We start from the raw sequence: 20,384 nt of genomic DNA, 5'->3' as shown, positions 1-20,384 counted from the left end.
CTCAGCTTCGCTTCCCGTCATTCAGGTAAATATAAAAATTACAAAATTCGCCATTCAGATGCCTACATAATGCTTTGGGTCTCATTTATAAGTCAAATACAAACGTGGATGTCTGCACATTCTAAAAGTTTGGCGAAAGATCCCAAAGGGATATTTAAACTAATAAGTGGGAAAGAAAATGACAATGACATGACAAGAAAAAAAACAAATGAAAATACAAATAATTATGTAGCCATATACAAAACACAACATGAAAAACTTACGATTGACCAACACGAACACCGTAACAACCGTTCGATCTCATATTCTCCGGAAAGTGATGCAAAGCCTGGTTCACTTGTGTTACTTGTCGTGTTGTATTGAAAGTACAAAACTGGCATTTTTTAAGTTTAATTCCGTAGGTCACATTCCAGTAGAAGATAAAAAAGATTTTGGTTACCATTTATTAGTTTGAAGGTCTCTGGTATCATTCGCCTCTCTGATGGGACTTATCTGATGTTATTTGAGAAACAATATACCTGTATTTCATAACGGTCAACAAACTCGTGTTATGGTGTCCATAAAATTTACGAGGGGATGATTTCAACTTCACCTCTTAGACCGTGTTCACATTGACCTAAACTCTGTGTTGTGTTAGTGTAACTCACACATAAACTAAACATAATTGCGTTTCCATTGATAAAACTCAATGTTTACATGCAGTTTAAATCATGCTTTGTCTACATGCAGTCGATAGTCGATTTAGGCCTTGTGTAGGTTAAGTGTTAACAAAACTAGGCATTCAGAACTTTAATTTTCCGATGTATATTTAAAAAAAGAAACATTTTTTTTTATAAAATTGATACTAAAAACACTTATTAATAAAGTTCTTTACCGAAATATTTGTCTAAACTTGATATATTAATTTGTTATAAAAACACTTTACGTAGCCTTATTAACCCCTAATCAAGACTGGTCTATCATCATTGTCGAACACATAATTCATTTGAAAAGGTCTTCCCGAATCGATTAGACGTACACACTGACAGAAATATTTACCACTGGTCTGTATACTCAAACAACGATTCACTTATAAATTCATTACTGAAAAAAGGGTGAGGTTAATTGATTGTTTGTGTAGTACCTGAGACCCGTTAAAATACAATAAGAAATAAAAAAAAAAAACATTACCCCTCACTTTGCCAAATACTTCTTGCAGAAAAAATAGCTTTTGAAACAAACAGAAGAGATAAAAATGTAGTGATCCTAAACATCGATTTTTTTTTCTCCGTCTGTAAGCACGCTGATGCAGCCTACGTTTTTAATGCGAAATTGAGACATCTTTAAACTACTGCAAATCATCCAAAATGACTTTTTAAAAAAGACCACTTATCTTTAAAAAAAAAGGGGGGGGGGGGGGTCTGAGTCAGAATTTTTTCTCGTGCGAAAGTTTATATTTAGTTTTTTTTTCGATTGTACCAATTCAATATTTAACACAGTGACTATAATGTATGGGGAAACTTTGGATTCAGATTTTTTTCATGTATGAACCGATTTTTTAAGTCAAGTGGTAGTTCCCTAGCTGATAGAAAAGATATTCGAAAATTTGAATTCGGTTCTACATAATGAACATTTAAATGACATATAGTTTACAAATGTGAACAAATCTTACGTACAGGTAGCTAAACAAGGTGTATAGATGTGAACAAATTTAATGTAAAACTAGTGTTCATTACATTAAACCAAATGTAAACATGTTTACTGTACACGGCGTTTGGTGTGAACACAGCCTTAGTTTTTAATATCTTCCTTGTTATAAGCAGGAAGCGATCAAGGAAATCATGCTAGGAAATACAAGATCTGGAATATCGTATCAACTGTGAGATATGTTTTATTGAGGTCACATCGTTAATATTTTTAGTTACATTTACGACCGCTGATATGAATACTGTATGACTTCCTATCCCGAAGGTATATCATCTAGTCAGATATATATGAATACAAAACAGCCATCATATTATATATGGATATTTATAGATTCTCAGCATTAAAATGTCGAGATTTTTTAAGAAAAAACTTTAACAAGTTTAGAAGTTTCGTTAATGACAATTTTGGGTAAGATGTGAGCTCCTTACTTATGTATTTCTATCGTATTTTATTGTATGTTATCCCCCCCCCCAAAAAAAAGAAAGAAGAAGAAATGATTTGATTAGAAAATGTGTAGACTTATTCCTTAAAAGTATTGACACCTATCTTTGATATAGATGTGAAAGAAGAAATGCTGAGTCTGTAAACTTGCATTATCTAACAGAAAGGACAGGTCTCCATCCACTTGTTATAGGTAAGTTGAACTGCAGCAACACAATGATAATAGAAGAGTTTATAAAAAAGAACCACTTCTTCATTTAGTACCTGGTTAGTAGTAGATGTCTCATCGACAATGATACCATATCTTCTCGTTTGTATTTTTACTTCTTTTTCGAGAAATTTACAGTCAGATTGAAAAAAACTCAGCTATGTTCAAATGCATTATTGGTCTCTTTAAAAACATACCTGCTAATATACTCCTCTTTGGGATTGGATAAACAATACACGATGTTGTATATTTACTTATGAAATAACTCTCCAAAGTACAAAAAGGTTTACATTACTTATGGCGTCACTTTTAGTGGCGTTGTTACATTTGTGAGACTCATAGTTCATAATTCTATTGTGCTGTATTTGTGTACTGTCTTAAACTAGTTTTAGGTGTTCGTTTTTTGGTTGTTGTTGTTGTTGTTGGGGGGGGGGGGGGGGGGGGGGTAACATGATGAAATGTTCTCTTCTGTTCTTTATATGTGGTTTTTTTGTCCTGATTGTTCTTGCATTTATAATTGTATTTTGTCCTGATTGTTCTGGCATTTATAGTTGCATTATATTCCTATTCACGTAAAGTTGTCACAGTTTAGCGATATTCTTTATGCCGGCGACACACATTGGCGTATAAACCGGCGTGTATCAGACGTACAGAGAAAATTGACAAAGTCAGTATACTTTAGTTAAGCAATCGTTAAACGAGCGTTGCATTGAAAAGGCATACGCTAGGTGAACGCTTAAACCCCCAGGAAACTTGTATGCTGCATAAAAAAATTCATTCAGCTCAAGCGTTTGTATAGTGATATCTGCACGCTACACGCACGTAAAACATACGCTTCAAGCGCGTTTAAAAACGTCACAGATAAGTTTAGGGCACGTTGTATACGCTTCAAGACCGTTCGATTTTAACTTAAACGTATGCGGGTATTTTTGTTACAAACACTCCGTAATAAAAAGTCGAAAGCACGGATTATCGTTCCAGATCGACTGGGACGCGTCTCAAATACGCAATAAAACTTCGTAGCCTGCATTCCGTGTACGCTAGAAAACCGCCAGGCATACGCCAACATACGTTACTTGAACGCCCGATACACTCCCAGGTATGCTTCTCGTACGCACAATACACGCTTAAAGCTCGTTGTTCACACGATACAGATATGATTTACAGGTTAAATATATCCAAAATTACTAGCGTATCGGCAGCCTGACACAATGTTTAACTACACCCGACGTACGTCGGAGCTATACGATGATTTGTGACGCCGGTTAAACATTGCCATGTAAGTACCAGGTTTTCATTAAACTTGATTTATACATGATTAATGTTAAAAAATGTGTCTTAACTTTTTTGAGTTGAAACTGAATCGGTGGTCATGTAAAATGCGTGCTAGATTCTCGTGTTGAAAGTCTTTGATTTTATCATTCGTCGTTCAAACAGGAGTTTCAAGTTTGTACTTTGCTACCTTTCAGCTAGTTAGAAATTTAAAGAAGAGTCTCATATTTATATATGTTATAAAACAGACATAGCATGGAGTAATCTACAACCATAAGTCGCATAAACTAAAGGCATGCTACAATAATATTAAATAAATTTTCGTGCAAGACGCATAATAAAAAACTCATACATTAGAAAAATAATTACATTTGTTTTACAGATTTGAAATGATCCCATTTTTACAAATTATAAACACCAGCTCACACGATTTGATTCCGTCGTAATCGTGAAAACAAGTTGTGTGAGATTGGTAATTAAGTGGCCTTTACTTCTTTTTTTTAATAGGAATTAGTATCTAACCAGTATAAATAGTATAACTTTTTAGAAATAAGACAAACTTTCACTATATTAACTACGTCTGTGGATCGATTTTTACAAGATCAAAATATTCCTGTATGTATTAAAAATCCAATGACAAATGCAATCATCTCTTTATTTTTTAAGTCTTTCAAATCCATTTGTAAAAATAATCAGATTACATCTTAAAAACTAAAATTGATTCATTCATTGTAACAAGTTATTTTGAAAGTTTTGAGTTTGTCATATTTTGTTTCCAAAGTCTTGAATTAAAGATATTAACTTTTTAAAACATTCTACATATCTTGCCGTTTAATGTTCAAATAATTATTGGTAAATCCGTTGTTCAGACACAATATATTAACCTTATGTCATTAGTCGAATATCAGTTGCTTTAAACGTTACCAGACAAGTTTTGGTATACGCTTTTAAAATATTAACTCAAGGTTCAAAAGAATCAACGTGAAATTTCTTTAAGCAAAAACTCAGTTAAATGAATATTACAATTCAGTCTTTTAATGGGTTACCTATTTTATAAAATTGAGAATGGAAATGGGGAATGTGTCAAAGAGACAACAACCCGACCAAATAAAAAACAACAGCAGAAGGTCACCAACAGGTCTTCAATGTAGTGAGAAATTCCCGCACCCGGAGGCGTCCTTCATCTGGCCCCTAAACAAATATATACTAGTTCAGTGATAATGAACGCCATACTAATTTCCAAATTGTACACAAGAAACTGAAATTAAAATAATACAAGACTAACAAAGGCCAGAGGCTCCTGACTTGGGACAGGCGCAAAAATGCGGCGGGGTTAAACATGTTTGTGAGATCTCAACCCTCCCCCTATACCTCTAACCAATGTAGAAAAGTAAACGCATAACAATACGCACATTAAAATTCAGTTCAAGAGAAGTCCGAGTCTGATGTCAGAAGATGTTACCAAAGAAAATAAACAAAATGACAATAATACATAAATAACAACAGACTACTAGCAGTTAACTGACATGCCAGCTCCAGACTTCGATTAAACTGACTGAAAGATTATGATTTCATCATATATACATCAGGCACAATCCTTCCCGTTAGGGGTTTAGTATCATACCATCATAACATATATGAGAAGAACATAACCCGTGTCATGCCAGCAACTGTTTTTAGAATAAATGTGTTTAGTTCCGACGCAAAGACCTTATCAGTGACTCAATATTAACGCCAAAATATGCAACCTTTAATAATTTGACAACAGTATCGTAATTATATCCCTTCTTAATAAGTCTATTCAAAGGTTTTGTTAGTTTCTGAGGTGAATACTGACACCTCTGTGCTTTACACAGAATATTTCCATAAAAAATTTGATGTGAAATACCTGAACGTATAAGAAGTCTGCATGTTGAGCTATATTTACGAATGATGTCTTTATACCGATGATAAAATTTAGTAAATGTTTTGACTAGTTTGTGATATCGAAAACCCCTCTCGTTAAAATCTAAAACATTGTTACATACACGACCGAATCGTACAAGTTGAGATATATAAACACCGTAAGATGGTGACAAGGGAACGTCACCATCTAAAAACGGATAATTAACAATAGGAAATGAAAAATCATCCCTTTTATCATAAATTTTAGTATTCAGCTTTCCGTTAGTAATATAGATATCAAGATCGAGGAAAGGGCAGTGGTCATTGTTAGTATTAGCTTTATTTGAAGTAAGTTCAGCAGGATAAATTTCATTAATATACAAACTGAAGTCGTCATTATTGAGAGCCAAAATATCATCCAAATATCTAAAAGTATTATTAAATTTGTTTATCAGATGTTGTTTTGATGGGTCTTTGCTTATTTTTGTCATAAATTGTAACTCATAACAATACAAAAAGAGGTCCGCAATAAGTGGTGCACAGTTAGTCCCCATTGGAATTCCGATAATCTGACGATATACGGAATCCCCAAAGCGAACAAAAATGTTATCTAGTAAAAATTCAAGGGCATATATAGTATCAAAGCATGTCCAATTAACATAGTTTATACATGTTAGAGGATTAAAACGAATCGTTATTTTCATTTATTACTTTTCCAGTTATAATGTGGAAATCGTCTTGTGTGAAGTATTTTTCAGATCCATCAATTAAAAAAAATATTGAAATAATGTTTCTCTATTTGATCACTACGAAAAAGTTTTTTTTATGAACAAGTGCAAACATCACCCTACTATTTTTGAAAATACAATACAGAAATTGCGAGCGTTTTCAGTTTCACCAAAGCCATGATTAATGTGTAAACTTATTATTTATATCTTAAAAATAGTGTCCCAATTTAATAATGAATTAGTTTTTATTGCATTTTCACAAAATAACATGTCTGTCAAGTATTATCAATTGCGTTTTTTTTTTATGTAGGTCTTGCCAAAGCAGTTTCAAGGGACATTTATAACCAAACAGCAGAAATGGAAGTAGAAAGCATATCAACGCATGAAAGTGATACCGGAAGTGAGAGGGAACATGTCGTGTTCATAGTACAGTTTAAAGATTTAGCCGAAAATGAAAAAGTTGTTGCAAAATATGACAAGCAGCAGCTACCATCTACAAGTATTTTAAGTGTCAGTCATATTTGTACTGCCTTACCATATCATATAGTTTTTGACGAGGACTTACAAATTAAACAATATGGAAACATGATATCAAAACTACTTCAGACTTATCTACCACCGAACACATGTATGACGTCAATATTTTCTATTATGCATCCACCAATGAAATTCCTAGTAGAAAATATAAGGATGTTTAGTAATAGTGTTTTCTATCTGTCTCTGAAGAAAACAGACAGAACAGATAATCCGCTTATTTTACGAGGTTAGTTAACTTTTTTTCATTGTCGTTTATATAAGTACCAGTAGGTTCAGCAAAATAACTATGACTTTATATACAGATCTGTTCCGATATATAACATTATGAAAAATGTTAATTAGCAAAAAGACCAAACTCCAAGGAACATGATAACGGCAAGTCTCTAAGCAAATGGCAAATTTAATAAATCAAACGAATGGGAAACAACATTCATATGGAATACATGTGTAGTGTTTAGCTATGAGTAGAACTTTTCTATGAAGACCATGTATGTAAACACCAATTGGACTTTACACAGCCTTTAAGATTAAGCAAAACCCGTAAAGTTTATTCAGCAATAAAAAGATAACAAAATTTGAAAAAATTTATCTCGACGGCCTAATGTTTTGGTGAAAACAATGACCAAAAACATATATTATAGACAGGAATCATTGACAACATTCACAATAGAAATTCTATATAATCATTTAAAAATGGTTTGTGTATGTATGAATATGTGACATATATGCATAATAGTCATAATGCATTTTTCTGTTATTTGTTTCTATTATTTTGTCGTTGTAATATACAAGTTGATACTAGTATAGCAGGATACTTATTCGCCTCTCCATACTTAAGTACTTGGTAACACTCTGTTTGGAAATCAAGCAATCCTTACTGTTCAGATTGAAATTAATACAAAACTTAAAAAATAATCGACAGATACAAAGGATAAAATGACTCAAACTGACACTGTCATGGCGCAAAAAGTGAAATCACAAAAATACTGAACTTACAATTCGGAAAGTCCATAATCACATGGCAAAATCAAATAACAAAACGCATCAAAAACGAATGGACAAGAACTGTCATATTCCTGACTTGGAACAGGCATTTTAAAATGTAGAAAATGGTGGATTCAACCTGGTTCTATAGAGCTAACCCTCTCACTTTAATGACAGTCTTCATCAAATTCCGTCATATTTACATTGATGCGTTACATAAGCAGACATGATAAATAAAATAGTCAAAATATGGGTACATCAGTCATCATCGTATAACAATTTTAAAAGGAACAATTTAACAGAACACAAAAACATCTACTTTCTACGAACACATTGATTGATTTGAGTGTCTGACGTCAGAATGTTTTTATACGTCACATAAATGTGTCGTTCAATGTGCATACAAACAATTTTAAAATTTACATAGGCAATGCTAGCATACAGGGTAAAAAATCAAAAGTATGTAAGAATAAACTTTAGAAATAGACCAAGATTTAAACTAGTCCAAAAGTTATATATAGAATTTATAAGAATCCCAAAACAGTTAATTCCACTACGCGTTTGAATGATTTTGACGTTTGTGGTTCAACGTATAAAGTTATTATAATAGAAATATATCATAATGACATATAATTGAACAATATCATACTGACGGGATCTTTTAAAGTACAGAAGCATCAAAACGCACCATAGAAAAATAAACACTGAGCACAATTTACTTCATTAAAAACTAGGATGATCAAAAGGGGTTTCTGAAGGGTACGCTACATACCAGAACAATTTGTTATGACACTTTCATTTGGTGCGCAAATGGTTGTCATGTGCATTAAGTCATTCAAAACAAATGAATGGTGAGTGATATATGTACATAATATTGATATAAAGGTAAAATAATAACACTAAAAAAAGTATAAAACGTTATGAAAAAAACAACACTTTTACTATGATTTGTTTTACTTGGAAATAGTTCCAGATTACTTTGGGAACATTTGAAGCCTATAGAGACGTACAAATCAGCCAAAATAAAAATAAACCATTTTATTCAAGATAAGTCGGAACAGATTCATTGAGAGTAAGTTTGAAAATCATTTATTTGTGATATCCAAATTTTATATTTTTTACTACTAAAAAGTTTTTTTATTTTTCATCTCTTAAGTTTAAAATATAGTAGTTCTTAATCAAGTTTATATGCATTTTAAACTTGATAAAAATCAGGCAAGCATTTTTTTTTTATAAACAGGTGAAATGATGTGGTTAGCTGAAATTAAGCATATGATTTATATTTGCTCACCAAGACTAACAAGCCTATCTGAACTGACGAAATTAAACATGTACTTATCGGACATTCCTTTATATGATGTTACAAGGGAGCTTATTCTACTTAATCAACAAAGAATTGCTGAGATTGATATAGCGTAAGTTGATATGCAATTGTTAATGAATTTTTTGAATTTGTTGCCATTTTAAGCACTATTGGCAATTTCGTGTAGGTAAGTTTTTATTAATGGAGGAAGCCCGGATGCCTGGGGTCAATCAAGATTGGAGTCGAGCACATTGCTGAGTTCTAACTTCCAACTTATACCAAATTGGCAATCCGCCACCGATACCCCCATGTTAAATCAAGCACGGAGTATGACATGAAAAAGTTATTTCTGAATTCAACACGAAAAATGTGAATGAACAATTCAATCTTTATTAAATATAACTTTTTATTTAAGTTTGATTATAATACTAGAACTAAATGATAAATTATCTTCATTGTTTAAAAAAATAAAATCTACTTCATGTTTTCAAACCATGTTTCAATCGTGCGTAATAGCTAAAAAAAATCCGTTTATTTCATCAAATAAGACAAAACAATGAGCGTTATACTAGAAATTTATTTTCTGCGCTTTATACAGAATTGTATGAAAACATGAACTTTTCAACGGCAAAAGTGATAAAAAAAAACATGAAAAGAGATATTATTTCTTGATCGATTATGTTTCTATGGTACATCTTTATAGGTATACACTTTTCCGTTTGAATGTCTTAATCTCATATATTGTATAGAGAATTCTTTTTAACTTATCTTTCATTGAAATACAAAATATTGTTTGCTAAGCGAACTGTATGATATTTTTAGAAATTGATTTTGTGGTTTTACTCCTTTGAACAAATATCTAAGTTTTCATCTCTCTTTGAAGACTTATTTTAAAATTGAGAATGGAAATGGGGAATGTGTCAAAGAGACAACAACCCGACCAAAATAAAAAAAACACAACAGCAGAAGGTCACCAACAGGTCTTCAATGTAGCGAGAAATTCCCGCACCCGGAGGCGTCCTTCAGCTGGCCCCTAAACAAATATATACTAGTTCAGTGATAATGAACGCCATACTAATTTCCAAATTGTACACAAGAAACTAAAATTTAAATAATACAAGACTAACAAAGGCCAGAGGCTCCTGACTTGGGACAGGCGCAAAAATGCGGCGGGGTTAAACATGTTTGTGAGATCTCAACCCTCCCCCTATACCTCTAACCAGTGTAGAAAAGTAAAAGCATAACAATACGCACATTAAAATTCAGTTCAAGAGAAGTCCGAGTCTGATGTCAGAAGATGTAACCAAAGAAAATAAACAAAATGACAATAATACATAAATAACAACAGACTACTAGCAGTTAACTGACATGCCAGCTCCAGACTTCAATTAAACTGACTGAAAGATTATGATTTCATCATATGAACATCAGACACAATCCTTCCCGTAAGGGGTTTAGTATCATACCATCATAACATATATGAGAAGAACATAACCCGTGTCATGCCAACAACTGTACGTTTTCAAAGTGATTGCTACCCGATACAAATATTCAACCCATGCGTCTGATAAACATCAAACAGTTAACCTTGACATATATTGTGGGTCCTCAGTTATTTCAATAATTTCATTGAGTTAAAAAAAATCTGACAGTAAAGTACACCTTGAGATTTGTAAGCCTCGCTTTTATCTAGAGAGTTAAGACAATTCAAATATTTGCATTCTAAGCGTATTTTATAGGTAAAACAAATAACAATTCAGTTCAGTTCAAAGTTTTATTGCCATATACTAGTAACCTGTTACAGTTTGTGAGATATAACAACAGCAGAAACAAATACAAACAATAACTAAGTAACTCAATATAAATACATAAATTCAGGTAAATTTTAAAGGGTCCCCTGTCCTCAGTTCCATTGACTTTTTTTTTTATAAAGGATCCTAGTTTATTCACATGCGTTGGTGTTGATGGGTTAAGTATATGTATAACTTTATCATTGTCAGTGAGATTAGCAAATGAATTTCTTTCTCTGTTAATGCAATTATAATATGTTAATCTAATATTTGAATTCATTAAGAAATGTTTCTCATCATCTAGTACTTTGCATTTTTTGCAAAGTCTTTCTTCGCAAAGAATTTTAAAATGCCTTCCTTTTTCAATTGATAATGAAAGGTCACTGATTCTAAGATTTGAAATTATTTTTTTAAATTCAAAATTTGAGTTAGAGAGGTAAGGTTTGATCAATAGATTTGCCTGAAGTCCTTTATAAAAATTTAATTTACTTTTATCATCAATAGATTTCAACTTATCAACAGGTTGTTGTAGTATGAGTTTATTTGGGGTTTTATATAGCTTTTAATATTTTTTAATTGTTTTAAATTATCACAGGTTTTTAGTCTGTCAATATTAATGTTAGATTCAGAAAGAATATCTTTTGCAAAAGTGAATCATGAATAGGAGCCACTAGAATCCAAAGTTTTAGTTAATTGAAAAAAATCATGTAATAAGGGATTCACATTTGAGGTGAAAAGCCTGGCGAAATACATAATAGTTTGGTTTTTATATGACATTCAATAGGCAGTCTTCCCAATCCGTTCCTTGTACCAACATTTAAATAACCAAGATGCAAGTTTTCTATTGGAGTCTTGTCAATAAAATTATATGGGTCCACATTTTTTCCAGAAATAACGTTAGATGAGGAGAACGCAATATTGGGAAGAAATGCATGTTATATTGGCCAAATATTTTCTATTTTGACTTCAGTTTGAAAATCTCTGTGTTGTACCAACTCTCTCTTCTATTTTATGCATTCGTACACAACTTTATTCGACAAACAGTCATCACTTGGTATATTTTCACTGCATGAAATTGCCATCATTTGTTTGTAGTGACATATCGCTCCCATCGGAATCGCTGCGGATGAAGTTTTATTTACCTTAGTAGCATACAATAATGACTAGTGTTCATTGATTTGACATTGGCATAATTTAATCCGTGGCAACTCTAATTATAGTACTGCGGCGCGTTCAATATCGTAGGACTACGTAGCTTTAGATAACTTAACGTATAGCTTTATCCAAGATACTGCATAGATTAAGATAGCAACAAAAATGCATCCTATATGAGACTCCATTATGAAGTCCGAGAATCCGAAATGAAGGTCATATAAAGCTAAATGAATATATACATACAAATATATTCATGCATTCGTTTGGTATGTTTTTTTTTATATAATTCTAAACATTGTGTTTAAATTGAGCCCGAAAATAAAACGTGTTCACCGAAGAACAAGTGATCAGTATGCTTGAGTTTCTCATTATAACTTAATTGTTGAACTTAGAGGATGAATTTTCCAGCAGTTTGTCAGCATTCCGATGGGAACCAACTGTGCACTTGTTAGATTAATGGGTATGTTTGTTTAAATTTGGTATTAAATTGAGGTTTATGTCTGTGGAGTAAGTTTTGGCTGCAGGATCCCAATCAATGTCGCATTAACTTAAACTGTTTGTTTGAGTTGATCACCCAATTTTGTCAATATAAATTTTTGATTTACATATAATTGCAGTAAAAAGTTAGATGAAACAACAGTTGAACTAAAGAAAACGTCACGTCTTCTGGAAGAAGAAAAGCAAAGAACTGATGCATTATTGTACCAAATGCTCCCACAGAAAGTGGCAAATGACTTAAAAAATGGAATAACAATAGCAGCAGGTGAGTGCTCTGATTTTGATCATTTAATTTGAAGTGTAGAGTAATTTTTCTACTTATTGTATAAAAACATAATTTGTATTAAATACAACGAATATTTTTAATTGTTTTAAATTGAACTGATTCAAAATGTTCACTAAAACTGACGTGAATTATAGCTATTTGAGAACAACTTTGCATGAGGAATTTGATATTTGTTTTTTGATATATACCCACAATTATGCACAATTATTCACGGGTTTGGTACTTCTACAGCCTTCAGTGTCTAAGTTGTGACTATGAGTGTTCGTTCTGGTTTAGGTATAACTGGAATACCGCTTCGAACGCATATTATTGAAAAGGTGTGTTTTTTTTTTACCCCACTTAATCATTGTGAAACGTACTGATTTATTGAATTTAATGCACTTATCCGAAATCATTTTCCCTAGCAATGCAATACATTTGTAGTTGAGATACCCAAAATAAGAATTATTACGAGAGGGGGCTGTTAAACTATCGTGAGTAGTTCTACATTTTGTCTTTAAAGCTTTTTTTAATTCGAGCGTCACAAATGAATTTTTTTTTGATGAAACGCACGTACGGCTTTCTAATCCTCAGTTGAAATTAGAAAATAAATAAATGAGTTTGGTTACACATGGTGTGTCATCATTGGTCTCTTCTTTCTACGAAAGTGTTTGATGGGTGTGTTTGTAATAAATAATAACTAAGTGATAATACAATTTACTTCTATATTTCAGAGAAATTTGAGGTAGTGACTATTCTCTTCAGTGATATAGTTACCTTTACCAACATAGCCTCTGAGTGTTCTCCTATGGAAGTTGTAACCATGTTGAACAATCTCTATGCGAAGTTTGATGAGAAAACCAATGAACACGATGTGTATAAGGTAAGGGAATACATTTGGTAGCTTATTTGATCAAGTTTTTGACTTGAGTTAAGGCGTTAAATTATGTTTGCATGCAAGCAACAACACAAGAGGTATTTATCCGTGGTGACCGCCTGTCCGTTGGTAAGTCTCACATATGATACACAGTTTGTCTGGCTAATGCTTTACGTTTGTTTTTTTGAAGCCTGACGTTTTATAGTATGTTCTTATATGATGTGCTTCTTTTGCTTTGTGAACAAACCCATGCTCTAAATCCAAAAAAAAATATGTTTGCACATGCGTACACTGACTTCTTTAGAATAATGAATGTTTTCAAATTATCATGCACTAAATATATTTCCTTAACTTTAAAACACTTTTAAACTCTTTTAAAAATGGTACACATGATGTTACTAATTCAATTATTATGACTGTAATGTGTTGCATCCCGAAATTGACATATGTTATCTAAAAACGACAAGCGTTTATGCTGGCTGATCAAACTTCTCCCTCTGAAAAATCACAGTGCCAGCCGTTTGCTTCTTGACAAAAAAGGGAGGTTCATGGAAGAGTCTACACAAACGCTTTTACACTTATATCTATGGGACAAAGAAATTACCTTAATTGTCCTATTCAGAATAGAAATAATTGATGCAAGCTATACTTTATTGTAGTTTTAACATTGAAAGGCATTATATTCGTGTTGTTTTAATCCTCACTATCGCTCGGGCAAAAATAATAGCATAAAAGTATAGCTTGCATCAATTATTTCTTAATTTTTACAGATAATAATTATGTGTATAGTTTTAGGATTTTGATTTTCCAGTATTTTAATATTTTCTATATTATTTGTGAGAGGTTTAATTACATGACTATAAATAAAGACAACAGTAGTACACCGCTGTTCAAAACCAGGTTTAATTCGGTTCTGCATAAGTAATCAAGTACCAAATCGGAAATACGACGGTTGTTATTCATTCGTTTGATTTGTTTCAGCTTTTGATTTTCAATTTGCATCTGGACTTACCGTTTAGAACTTTCCTCGGAGTTCGCTATTTTTGTTTTGTACTTCTTTTTATTCAATATCACAATATGTACATTTTTTTGTACCTATAAGTATGTCTGTATTTGTTTTGGCTACATATGGTTGCCAATAAAATGTGACTGTTATACAGGTGAGAGGTTCAACTAGCTACAAAACCATGTTTAATTCATCAATTTATACATGAGAAAATGGCGGTACCGAGTGAGAAATATGACAGTTGTTGTCCTTTCGTTTCATGTGTTTGAGTTTTAGATATTGCCATGCATATGATCAGGGACTTTCCGTTTTGAATTTGCCTTGGAGCTCTGTATTGGTTTTCTTTTCACAACCGTATGAGCCTGATAAACATATGTCATCACCAGAGCTCTGTTCGAAGGATTATAATGTTTTAGTGTTGATACAGTGTGTGCTATGTTATTGCAATTACCAATAAGTTTAATTGTAATAAGATATTGTTAATTTTGATACTTTCTTTTGAAAACAGTGGATTCATTGTTTTTGTGGTTCACTTTTTTGAAGGTTGAAACAATAGGTGATGCGTATATGATAGTCAATGGATGTCCCGAAATCAAAGAGATTCACGTGCAAGCTGTGGCAAATTTTGCTATGGATATGGTAGAGGAGGCGGCTAAAGTAAAGTCTCCAGCTACAGGATTATCACTTCAAGTAAGTATCCAGCTTCATGATTATCACTTCAGGTGGATGATGAAAGGTTTTTTTCAAAGACTAAATAAATCATTTTTGAGTGAAAGAGCTGAACGAGGTCGCAAAAAAAGGGGGGAAAGATACCAGAGGGATGTTCAAACTCATAGATCGAAAATAAACTGACAACGTCATGGCTAAAATAGAAAAAAGACAAACAGACAAATGATAGTACACAAGGCACAAAATATAAAACTGTAGACTAAGCAACAATGCTGGTTCCGTAAGTTGTATGTGTACAGATAGGAAGGTAAAACAATAAACCCTGATTTGGCTTGCTTTACATATTTTATTTATATGCAGTCTGAAGTTATCTGATGTACATTTCTGCCATTTAAAGCAACTTGTTAGAAATACACGGCAATTAAATTTGTGTTTTCTCAGCGAGTTGTTTTATTCCAATATACTCGGAATGCTTGCAGAATCTAGTCATTCTTATTAATCAACTTATGTTGTTGGGTTGACATATACCATCAACATTCAACCATATTTCATATTATGTCCTACCCACTAAGTGGTCGGTACATATAGTTTTATATGCCCGGTCTTCTGTCATTTCTGAATAAAAATGTTCGGACCTTTTTTCATTATGCACGGCGTCGTCGTGGCGTTAAACAATAAAATTGAGAAAGGAAATGGGAAATGCGTCAATGCGACAACAACCCGACCATAGAGCAGACAACAGACGAAGGCCACCAAAGTATGAGTTTGTGATTAAGACCATATAAGAACCAATAGGTCAATACAATTTGGTTTGCAGTTGTCTAATCATTTACATGGAGTTTATTTTGACCTACCCCCTTAGTCATGTTATATTGTTTTGGTCGGGTTGTTGTCCCCGTGGAATTTCTCAATTTTATATGAAACTTTAGTTTAGATGTATTAGTTTGTGATTAGGTTCGTTTGTGGGGAACCACTAGTGCTACATTGTAGTTCAATTATATTTTCTATGCATTTGTTTCATCATATATAGGTTGTTTGGCCTTGTACCTTTAGCCATGGCTAATTGATTGAATATTTTGCAGAACTTAAATGTTTTAAAAGTATTGCTATTTTAATTTCAACATTTGCATTTTACTATCGAAATCATGAAAATAAGACGAGACACATATCTGTGTGAACAGTTCATTGTATACTGTTGCTATCTTGCAGATCAGCGTTGCGTCTCGCATCGATTGACGGACAAATAAGCATACTGAGATAGATGCTTTTATTTATGCTGGTAATATACAACAATGCTTCGTTTTTATTATTTATATTACTCTTCATGTGCAGGTTTAATGCATGTTATGTTCATCTTAACAGCGAAAATTAAATTAATATAAACGTATTTCAAATAATGTTAACAATTTGGTTGATACAATGCCAATCTAACAAATCTTTTGATTACAATTTTAGTGCTGATTCCATTCGCTTTCATTATATTTCAGATAAGAGTAGGATTTCATAGCGGTCCAGTTGTGGCGGGTGTGGTCGGTGTTAAGATGCCTAGGTATTGTCTGTTTGGAGATACTGTTAACACTGCATCAAGGATGGAAAGTCACGGCGTTCCTGGACGTATACATGTTAGTCCTCTCGCTTACAGGTCGGTACAAAGCAAAATCACACAAATACTGAACTCTGAGGAAAAATCAATACGGAAAGTCCCTAATCAAATGGCAAAATCAAAAGTTTACATACAGCAAACGAATGGACAACTGTCAAATTCCTGACTAGGTACAAGCATTTTCTTATGTAGAAAATGGTAGATTAAATCTAGTTTTATTGCGCTTAACCTCTCACTTGTATGAAGTCACATTAAATTCCATTTTATTGATAACGATGCGTGAACAAAACAGACATAATAGGTAAAATTGTCAAAATAGGGGTTCAGCAGTCATCCCCTTGTCACAATCTTAATCAGAACAAAAACAAACCAATATTTATCAAGGAAGCACCAAAAAGCATGTATCGAATTCCACAACCACGTTTCATTGGTTACTTATTTTTGTATTTCATTTATGTATGTTAAATCAACCCTCAAAGGTTTCAAGTCCTGTGACCGAATGACTAGCTTAACATCAACTCTAGTGTAGAATCGGGTGTTTGACGTCAAAATGTACGTCACACAGGTAGAGATGTAAAAAAAATTGTCATTCAAAGTATGCAAAAATAACAATAGAACAATAACATGATGGATAATTACACTGGAATAAAATAGAATGTCCGACGTAGAATAAAGAGAACCTTTTGAGATTTTCATAACAAAATACTATCGCCAATATTTAGTAGCGGACTTGTATTTACACCTTCAATTACAATTTCAATTTAAGTCTGTTTTAGTTTCGTTTATACAAAACGTGTCTATAGTTCATTTTCGTAAACAAAATTACTCTGATTTTATGGAAGTGTTGCTAACGTTTTAAAAAAGAATTTCATGGTAAATTGTGGATTTCGTCGTCACAAGTTAGTGAATAAATGTTTGCCGTATATATGTTACAGTGAATTTGTATAATCAGGGATTATGTAGAATTCATGATTTTTCAGGGATTATGTAGAATTCATGATTTTTCAGGGATTATGTAGAATTCATGATTTTTCAGGGATTATGAAGAATTCATGATTTTTCAGGGATTATGTAGAATTCATGATTTTTCAGGGATTATGTAGAAATCATGATTTTTCAGGGATTATGTAGAATCACTAAAATCATTAGTGATTATACAGATTCCCTGAAAATGACCAGTGATTTTACATAATCACTGATAATTGTAATTAGTATTCTACAAATTCCCTAATACGATAAAAAGAATAATTATTATGCCATTTAAAATTTTCATACTAACTTCACCAAGCCGCCCTTGTGGGCTTGCTTGATATTATTAATACTGATACAGCCGGTATCAAAAAGGGCTCGCTTGATATTATTACTGATAAAGTAAGTATTAAAAACAAAACATCAATTATTAAATATATATTTTGCTTATCATCTAATTATATTGTGCTTATCATTTCAATATTTGTGTGTCTTTTATATTATGCCAGTTTGATATATTACTGTTAACCTTTATTATATTTCAATATGTTATATATTTTAGTATCATTTCAGTTATTCTGTATAATTCCTGACGTTTTTCCGACGTAGTCGGTATAGTTTCGCTTTGTGCACTTTGAACTTAAGGACGCTTCACTATGGCAACAGACTACGCATGCTCGAATCTCCTTTCTGTGATTGGACAAAATGTCGTCACGGTGGGTGATTTGGTTGTGTTTGAAAAAACGTTTCGAAAATTATATCGTGATGGAAAGCAAGTGAAAAACTATAAATATTTGAACTAGATCTTACAAAGATTTATATTTTTATTAAAATAATTGTTTCTCCAATAGCTCTTTGCATCCATGACAGCTGTTTATTCTGGACAATTATATAGTTTTTAATGCTAACTTTGTTGTACGAACGTACACCTGGTATATGACATTTAGAACGCACCTACGCATATGAGATTTCCGCGGGGTTTTGGTGAATGTAAACAGAAAGGTACTACTTATACTACCAATAGTTTCTAGCTTTGTTAACCATGAATTAAGTCTAATGTAAACAGTGGTAAATGTATATTTGTTTCTTTTTATTTGCACTAGATTTTTTGACAAATAGTTTTTTTATGTGTCATCACAATATTCTTATATATTATTGCCTTAATATAACCAGACTTAGTAAAGAATTTCTTGTAGTTACATTCAGATGGAGATTTTATTAAAGAGGTCCTGCATCATTAAGTCAGTGTGCTTCTGAAGGTTATCGAAATGATAGTTTTAAACATATACTCAAATTTAAATACGTCGGATATCTTTTTTTAAAGATAGTTCTTGTTTTCTATTGATTATACATAATCCCTGAAAATTTTAGTGATTATATATAATCCCTTAACTATATAATCACTAAAATTTTTGTAGAATCCCTGATTACACAATTCACTGTAACAAATACCTAGGTAAATATTTATATTGCCAATGATACAGCTATACACCTTGGTCCAAAAGAAAGGATGTAAGCAAAGATAGGTAACCAGACGTGCGTTCTTCAACAATGAGTAAGATATAATACCGTTAAGTACAAATTTTATGAAATTCTTATCAACTATATCTGAGCAAGACAGCACTAACCATTTAAACTCAAATCTGATCGAAATCAATAAAAACAAATGCGTATGTATAATATACAGTTGCTTTGAATTACTCATTACAGTTTGCTTATAAATGAGGACTACATATTCAGAGACCGCGGAAGGATAGAGGTGAAAGGTAAAGGTCTGTTAAATACGTACTTTCTGATTGGTCGACACGATGATTTTATGGAAGAACCTGCTGATACGTATTGTTCCCTACCAGTTATTGGAAAGGATGGAGTTGAGATCCAGGTGATAGAAGAAGAAGAGCTTACAAAAAGACACGATTCTGGCCAAGATGTTACAATTCTAGTTGACGTTGCAGAAACGAGTGCAGAAAAAAATAACTTTAATAAAAAATATGGAAAAACAAGGACTATCAGTGAAACATGTACTGTTCTTTGAGACATTATTCGATGTTAATATCATTATATCTACAGAAGATATTTTTCTCTAATTAAGATAAAATCGCAATTTCAACATATTATTCACATTTATTGACACTGCGACGCAAGTGAAGGATGGACTCATATTGACAAATCTGTATAACAAGCTCTCAAACAAACATCAATATTACAACCCATTCCCACCCCACCCCTTAAAATTGCACAAAAAGCATTCCATATGCCTTTAACAAGACAATAAGAATAAAGCTAATTTTCTCCAACAATTATTCTACAAAAAAAGCGATTGTAAAAACTGCGTGTGCACCAAGAAAATCGGGGCTGCAGAAAAAAAAGACATTTTCGCATCTGATAACATCTATAAATAGGAAAAGGTCACCAGAAGAGTAAGTGTGTGCTGACTTTCTATCATAAATTAGGTTATCACACCTTATCTGCGAAAAATTAGAAAAAAAACGAAAAACATCCCGACCTA

The 20,384-nt window shown here is 32.4% G+C and overlaps 1 protein-coding gene across 3 annotated transcripts; it reads left to right on the top strand.

Annotated features, from left to right (window-relative positions):
- Window positions 1-1,745: 1,745 nt before the first annotated feature.
- Window positions 1,746-19,928, top strand: LOC134705560 (guanylate cyclase soluble subunit beta-2-like). 3 transcript variants are annotated; one of them, XM_063564277.1, is made up of 9 exons: window positions 1,746-1,858; window positions 2,244-2,320; window positions 6,530-6,982; window positions 8,981-9,155; window positions 12,606-12,751; window positions 13,486-13,634; window positions 15,178-15,324; window positions 16,791-16,945; window positions 19,586-19,928. In XM_063564277.1, the coding sequence occupies exons 1-9, from the start codon at window positions 1,821-1,823 to the stop codon at window positions 19,908-19,910; spliced, it is 1,665 nt and encodes a 554-aa protein (XP_063420347.1). In that variant the 5' UTR covers window positions 1,746-1,820; the 3' UTR covers window positions 19,911-19,928. The 3 variants fall into 3 exon arrangements, with proteins under 3 accessions (XP_063420347.1, XP_063420349.1, XP_063420348.1); XM_063564279.1 differs by having other exon boundaries at window positions 1,749-1,950; XM_063564278.1 differs by lacking the exon at window positions 2,244-2,320 and having other exon boundaries at window positions 1,749-1,950.
- Window positions 19,929-20,384: the final 456 nt, after the last annotated feature.

This window comes from Mytilus trossulus, chromosome 2 (assembly GCF_036588685.1).
Source record: "Mytilus trossulus isolate FHL-02 chromosome 2, PNRI_Mtr1.1.1.hap1, whole genome shotgun sequence".
Classification (NCBI taxonomy): Eukaryota; Metazoa; Mollusca; class Bivalvia; order Mytilida; family Mytilidae; genus Mytilus; species Mytilus trossulus.
Note: the sequence above shows the minus strand (reverse complement) of the source record. Positions and strands in the feature narration are given on the sequence as shown.

What these genes read in the sequence shown, in the direction of transcription:
- LOC134705560 (XM_063564277.1), top strand. Translation starts at nt 1,821, where the DNA reads ATGCTAGGAAATACAAGATCTGGAATATCGTATCAACT. An exon ending in TAATCCGCTTATTTTACGAG is followed by an intron (nt 6,983 to 8,980) that starts GTTAGTTAACTT and finishes TTTTATAAACAG; the next exon opens with GTGAAATGATGTGGTTAGCT. An exon ending in TGGAATAACAATAGCAGCAG is followed by an intron (nt 12,752 to 13,485) that starts GTGAGTGCTCTG and finishes TCTATATTTCAG; the next exon opens with AGAAATTTGAGGTAGTGACT.